This window comes from Paralichthys olivaceus, chromosome 15, assembly GCF_024713975.1.
Source record: "Paralichthys olivaceus isolate ysfri-2021 chromosome 15, ASM2471397v2, whole genome shotgun sequence".
In the NCBI taxonomy this organism is placed as follows: domain Eukaryota; kingdom Metazoa; phylum Chordata; class Actinopteri; order Pleuronectiformes; family Paralichthyidae; genus Paralichthys; species Paralichthys olivaceus.
Genome location: NC_091107.1, coordinates 23,670,980 through 23,678,273, shown reverse-complemented (window position 1 = coordinate 23,678,273; position 7,294 = coordinate 23,670,980). Strand labels below are relative to the sequence as shown.

Here is a 7,294-nt window from a genome sequence, read left to right as displayed (position 1 = left end):
ATATACTCTATACTATACATCCACTGTCATCATTACACCTGATTTCTTTGGAACTATGTTCTTTCAGATACAAATAAAAACATCTATTCTATAGTTATCTTACAGGATCACATAACTGCCTAGCCCATAAGCAACTCATATACTTTTCTGGGCCATTATAATAAGTCTCTATACTCAGTCAGGTTCACTACTCTGAGTAATCATGAATTACGACCTCCTCCATTAATAAGTATCTTTCTTGATACAGGTATTGATAAAGTTCCTCTGAATCGCTCTCTAACCTATAGTTAGTACCTAACCTGTGTCTGGTTGTGAGGCCCTGCCTGGCTGAACTTGGGGCCTGACTGCAGGACCAGCTCCGTCTCCCATCTAGCCCTAATGTAATCAGTTGAAGCACTTGTACAGTCTCTGAGGTTTTTATATAACACAGATACCACCTTGATTTTTGACCCATTATATACTCGCATTAGTACATCTATCACTCCGTTTAATATTTTTGCGCTCTCTATTTCCCTTATAATATAATCCCTTAGCTGTAGTTATCTTTAAAAAAAAAATCCTAATTTTTTAATCCATACATTTCTCTAAGGTCCTGAAAAGACATTATGTTTCCATTCTTTAGTATTGTACACATGGCAGTGATTCCCTTCCTCTCCCAGTTCCTTTACGTCAGGTCACTCAAGTTTGGCTTGAATCTTTCATCATATGCAATCCAGCTCAACAATCTCACTTTCTTTTCCAATCTATGCCTTTTATTGAAATCAGCCCAGATAGTCAGTGTTATGAAGGTTCAGACTGGAGCCACACAAACCACCAGGACACAGAAGTTGCTTGTATTTAATCTCTGTTTATTAGTTTGTCGTTTGAATTGAGGGGGGTGGTGTCACCGAGTGCCATGGTTCTAAACAAAGAAAGAAAGAAAGGAAACAAAGTAATTCATGCCTGATAAATATGACGAAATACTATTAAATTAGAATAGGCTACAATCAATCAATCTTTTAAGTTCATCATCCATTAACACATCAAACCAAAAGATTCTCGTTAAACTTAGGCATGTTAAAATACTTGAAACTTAGACATTGACCTTAACCTTAATGCATTGAAATAAGTTTAGATTTACTTACAATGAGATGAAGTCAAACACGCATGGCAAACTCAGGTGAGCACCACCAGCACACACACAGAGTCTGGAGACAAAGGAAAAGGGGGAAGGCCTCAACTGGGCCTCTATTTGTAAAGTGGGAGGAACAGTGGGAGGTGCTCACATCTCCATCTTTAGAGTTTCCTCTTTGGAGATCTCAGCCTTGGACTTTGTGACAGCCGCCCCCGTATTTGTGCAGCAAATACGTACATTTTCTTCAATCTGTGATCCCGGGAAGTGGGATCAATCTAGCAACAGGTCGTACGTATTCTCTTCCCTGCATCCTGACCTTGGCGCTGCGAACCTTACCATCCTGTCCAGGGTACACTTCAGTTATTCTTCCTACGGGCCATGATGCTCGAGGGTATTGGGGGTCAACAATCAGTACGACCTGACCTAAATCCAGGTTGTCCTTGTCCGACTTCCATTTTTGTCTGGTCTGTAATGTAGGGAGATAGTAGTGAATGAATGTTGTCCAGAAACGATCTGCCAAGATCTGGCTGTGACGCCATGTCCTTCGGCCAAGGAGTTCACTTGAGCAGTAGATTGCCTGAGGAAGAGAGGAGTCAAGCCGCCCCATGAGCAACATATTTGGTGTTACTGGATCTGGATCGGCAAGGTCAGAGGAGACGTATCCAAGGGGCTTTGAATTAAGGATGCCTTCAACTTCAACCAGTACTGTGTGCAGGACTGTGTCTGTTGTTGTTTGCTTCCCCAATGCAACATAGAGGGCTGTTTTAACTGATCTTATTTCACGTTCCCAGCTCCCACCAAAATGTGGGGCAGATGGAGGATTGAATTGGAATCTCACCTGTGTGTGGGCTAATTTCTGCCTCAAATCCGACGCCATAGCCTGGAAAGCATTTCTTAGCTCTGACTCTCCTGCTCTGAAATTTGTTCCACAATCAGAGAGGAGTTCAAAGGGTTTTCCCCTGCGTGAGACAAATCTTCTGAAGGCCATCAGAAATGTATCTGCATCCATACTGTTAAGTAGCTCAAGATGTACACAGCGTGTTGTTAAACATTTAAAGAGTATGCCCCACCTTTTTTCTGTGCGGCGGCCGATTTTTACTGTGAAAGGCCCAAAACAGTCCATGCCTGTGGACCAGAATGGGGGCTTTGACAATCGAAGGCGGGCTGGAGGAAGATCGGCCATTTTGGGAATAACTGGTTTGGCTCTCCATTTCTGACAGTCTTGACATTGATGTTGATGCTGGCGAATGGCTTGACGACCACGCAGAATCCAGTACCTCCGTCTCATTTCTCCCAGGACGCGCTCAGGGCCTGGGTGCAGTAGTTTTTCATCATAATGCTTAATAATGAGTCTTGTGACATAATGTCTGGGATCTAAGACAATTGGGTGAATGGTGTCGTGGTCAAGGGTTTCTGCTCTTCGGAGTCGGCCTCCCACTCGGATTAGGCCGAGTTCACGGTCATATTCAGGAGACAGGGGGAGTAGTTTGCTATTCCTTGGAATAGATTTCCCACCTTTAAGGGCGTTTATCTCCTCGGGGAAACACTCTGATTGAGCTCTTTGCAGAAGGTGCTTCTCTGAGTCGATGTAACATTGGGCTATGTTTGAACTGTGATCCGCCGCCCCATAAAGCATAGTCTTTGTTTCCTCTATTAAGTCATCCCAGCTGCCATACTTCTTAAAATCAGGAAGGTTTATGCCAGTTGACATCATTGTTCCACAGAACATTGACTTCCTTATTTCCTCAACTGGTTCTGGTTCAGCTGGTACAAGTGGACTGGTTGGCCAGCAGTCAGCAGTTAAGATGAGGAATGGTGGGCCTTGACTCCATCTGTGTTGCTGAGAGAGCTCCAGGAGGGTTTTACCCCGTGTTACATCATCAGCTGGGTTATTCTTTGAGTCAACATACCTCCAGCTCCTGGTGTCAGTCAGGGTCTGAATCTCAGCTATTCTGGTCCCAACAAACACCTTGTAACGGCAGGAGTCAGAGGTCAACCAGGACAAGACTGTTGTTGAATCAGTCCAGAGTGTCACAGACTGTTGGGGAATAGTGAGCTCAGCACTGAGAAGATGAGCCAGCTGGGCACCTGCTAGAGCTGCACACAGTTCAAGACGAGGGATGGAAAGCTGGCGTTTAGGGGCTATGCGAGACCTGGCCATGATGAAGCTGACATGAATGTTCTCAACATTGTCCTCAACCCGAAGGTAGGCAACTGCGCCATAGACGCGCTCTGAAGCGTCGCAGAACACATGCATTTGGGAATCTGATGTGGCCGAGTTGATGCAGGTGGGTAGATAACAGCGGGGGAAGTGAATGTCAGGGAGATTATTCAGTTCCAGCTCCCATGCTTGCCATTGCTTCAACAGGCTTTCTGTTTTGATGATGTTATCCCATCCTCTTTCCTGTTTCCATAGGTCTTGAACCAGGATCTTTGCTCGGGTTATGAAGGGAGTCAGATAGCCCAGAGGATCATATTGACTTGCCAGCACTCTGTATATATTCCTTATTGTAGGTTGATGGTAGGTGATTGATTTAGTTTTGTAGCTCAGCATGTCTGTCAGGCAGTTCCATTGGAGACCTAATGTCAGTTCTTTGGGGTCTCCTCTGGAAAACCTACTAATTCGAGAGGCTGAGGGGAGACTGGAAACTGACTTGGAGCCAGTCTTACTATAAGCACCACTGCGTGGGCCATTGGACTTTATAGATGTTTGTTGTGGCAGTACATGGACTCCGTAATAGTCAGGGGGGCGTCTATGCCTCCTGGGTCTCTCTTGGCCGCTGGGCTCTGTGAGTGGGTTCTCAGGGATTGTGTAGGATGCTGATGGCAAAGGGGGAATTGATGGTTCAGGTGGAAGGGCAGGCTCTATGTGTTGAGTGGATGAGGATGGCCGAGGTGATGTTTGAGACATTACAGGGGGAGCCTTATCCATGTTAGGCTGGGTTATGTCTTGTCCACCTTGGTGTTCATCCGTGAATTCAGGAGAAGCCTGCGCTTCATCAGTGATCAGCCCATCAACCGGGTTAATGCCAACAGCCTTTGAATCAGCTGAATCAGCCATTTGAAGTTGCTCTAGTCTGTGGACATGTGGAGTGTGGCTCAGTCTCCGGCTCGAAGGACCAAATTTTGTTATGAAGGTTCAGACTGGAGCCACACAAACCACCAGGACACAGAAGTTGCTTGTATTTAATCTCTGTTTATTAGTTTGTCGTTTGAATTGAGGGGGGTGGTGTCACCGAGTGCCATGGTTCTAAACAAAGAAAGAAAGAAAGGAAACAAAGTAATTCATGCCTGATAAATATGACGAAATACTATTAAATTAGAATAGGCTACAATCAATCAATCTTTTAAGTTCATCATCCATTAACACATCAAACCAAAAGATTCTCGTTAAACTTAGGCATGTTAAAATACTTGAAACTTAGACATTGACCTTAACCTTAATGCATTGAAATAAGTTTAGATTTACTTACAATGAGATGAAGTCAAACACGCATGGCAAACTCAGGTGAGCACCACCAGCACACACACAGAGTCTGGAGACAAAGGAAAAGGGGGAAGGCCTCAACTGGGCCTCTATTTGTAAAGTGGGAGGAACAGTGGGAGGTGCTCACATCTCCATCTTTAGAGTTTCCTCTTTGGAGATCTCAGCCTTGGACTTTGTGACAGTCAGTGTGTGGGAAGTTATTGGATCTATTGAACCTTTGAGTAGTTTTTATCAATGTAATGTTGCCCAAAAGGGATTGCACTGGTTTGTTAGCCACCCTCATCTCAATCTCTTTCCATTTGGAGTTATAATGCTTGTCACATCACTTGACCAAGTTGTGCTGCCTCATAATAATCCTTTAAATTTGGGAGTGCCATACCCCCCCGATTCTTAGCCAGTTGCAGCATGCTATATTTTATTCTTGGTTTTTTACCACTCCAAATGAACCTCGATATGAATTTGTCCCAGGTTTTAAATCTTTCTAACGGTATCTTGACAGTAAGGGATTGCAAGAAATACAACAGCCTCAGGAAATACAACAGCCTCAGGAAAATGTCAATCTTTGAACTGAACTCCAGTGAAATGGTCGACCATTTCTCAATATCCTCTTAATTTGTATATGAATCTGATCACAATGAAAACATGGCTGGATTTATCTTCTGAAGATGGCTTATCTGTTTTGTTAGGGTTACCCCAAGATATTTTATGCTTTATGACTTCCATTTCCATTTATAAGCATTTGTAATTTCTTGGGAAGGGGTATAATTAAAAGCCAGAATCTGTGTTTTATTCACATTTGTTTTATATAATGAGTGGTCTCTGTATATACTTATATACTTAAATGTGTTAGGCTTGTATCAGGTCTTTCTAAATATATTATTACATCGTCTGCAAACAGACTTATTACATGTTTTTGTTTTTTAATATGTATTCCCTTTATTTCCTCACACTGTCTTATAGCCTGCGCCAGAGGTTCAATGTATAAGTCAAAGAGGAGAGGGGACAGGCAACATCCTTGGCGTGTTCCCCTCTGTAGCTTTATGCTTTTTGTTAGACTACCATTAATTTTTATTCTAGCTATAGGATTCTGGTATATTGTATTGATGCATTTAATGGCTTCTTTGTTAAATCCAAAACATTCTAATGTTAAATATACAAATATCCAATTTACGCCATTGAAAGCCTTTTCGCCATCAAGACTCAGCAATATAGCCTTAGTTTCCTTCATTTGTATCGAGTTTACTATTTGCAGGGTCCTTCTTATGTTATCTAATGTTTGTCGTCCTGTAGTAAATCCAGTTTGGTCCTCGTCAATTAATTCTGTCATGAAATTCTGATATCTCCTTGCTATAATGGATGTGTATATCTTGTAATCTACATTGAGCATAGAAATGGGTCTGTAATTGTTACAATATTACAGATATGATTGCTTCATTACATGAGGGTGGCAATCTACCTTCCTTAAGGGCAGTGGCGGTTCTACATTGAGTTACTCCTCGGGCGAGGGGTGTTATATAAAGTAGAGTAATGTGTATAGTCTTTTTCCTTCGGATGCAGTTCACGCCATACATCAACCAGTCCATGTTCCTTCAACGACATGTTTACAAATTTAGATATATGTGTCTTATTTCTTTTTATACTTGTTGTGTCTACCCTATGATCCATTATCATATTAAAATAACCAGCACATATCACTATACCTTCAGATTCTAAGGCCATGACTGGTGATAATAATGATTTAAAGAATTGTTTAGTACTCTCTGGCATATACATTAATTAACGTAACCATCTCTTCCTGTAGTTTCCCCTTCACTATAATATATTGTCCTTCTGTATCCTTGATTTCTTTTAGACATTCAAATTTAGTTGAGTTTTGTATAAGTATTGCCACACCTCTTTTGTTGCTTTGTTTACAAGTACTGTAATAGGTGTTTCTAAAACCAAATTTCTTCAGCTTTTCATGCTCTTCCTGGGAAAGGTGTGTTTCCTGCATGAAGATAACTTGAACCTTAAGTTTTCTCATTTTCAAAATTATCTTAGTCCTTTTAATTGGATTATTTAACCCATTAACATTTAACAACACTAACGATATGCTGTTCATTTATAGCTTTGGAAAATGGCATTATACTCCATGATATATATATATATATATATATATATATATATATATATATATAGTATATACCATGAGAACAAACAATAGCCAAAAGAACAATGAGCAACTCAGCAATAAAAAAAAAATCGAACTAAGAATACAACAGTAGGCACTTGATCCCCACGTTTCCCCCGTGGGTTGAGGGGAAATTCAGATGAAATATGGGGGCCCCTCCTTAGTTAGGTCCATTCTTGTTATCCAGATTCTCTTGAGCATCTGTCTCATTAATTCAATTCAATTCAATTTTTTTTATATAGCGCCAATTCATAATTTACATTATCTCAAGGCACTTTACATTTAAAAGTCAAGACCTTAAAACAATATTAACGTAGAGAAACCCAACCGTTCCCACAATGAGCAAGCACAGGCGACTGTGGGGAGGAAAAACTCCCTCATTAACAGGGAGAAACCTCTGGCAGAACCAGGCTCAATGTGGGCGGTCATCTGCCTCGACCGGTTGGAGGAAAGAAAAGTAAGGGGGGAGGAAAGGAGAGATGGGTGGAAAGCGGGGGACAGAAGAGAGAGATAACAATAACAA

At 41.7% G+C, this 7,294-nt stretch overlaps 1 protein-coding gene across 1 annotated transcript; it reads right to left on the bottom strand.

The window, feature by feature from the left end:
- Positions 1-827: 827 nt before the first annotated feature.
- On the bottom strand, positions 828-4,778 carry LOC138404894 (uncharacterized). The gene is made up of 2 exons (XM_069510272.1): positions 1,953-4,778; positions 828-1,691 (listed from the first exon to the last, which is right to left on the bottom strand). The coding sequence occupies exons 1-2, from the start codon at positions 4,173-4,175 to the stop codon at positions 1,359-1,361; spliced, it is 2,556 nt and encodes an 851-aa protein (XP_069366373.1). The 5' UTR covers positions 4,176-4,778; the 3' UTR covers positions 828-1,358.
- Positions 4,779-7,294: the final 2,516 nt, after the last annotated feature.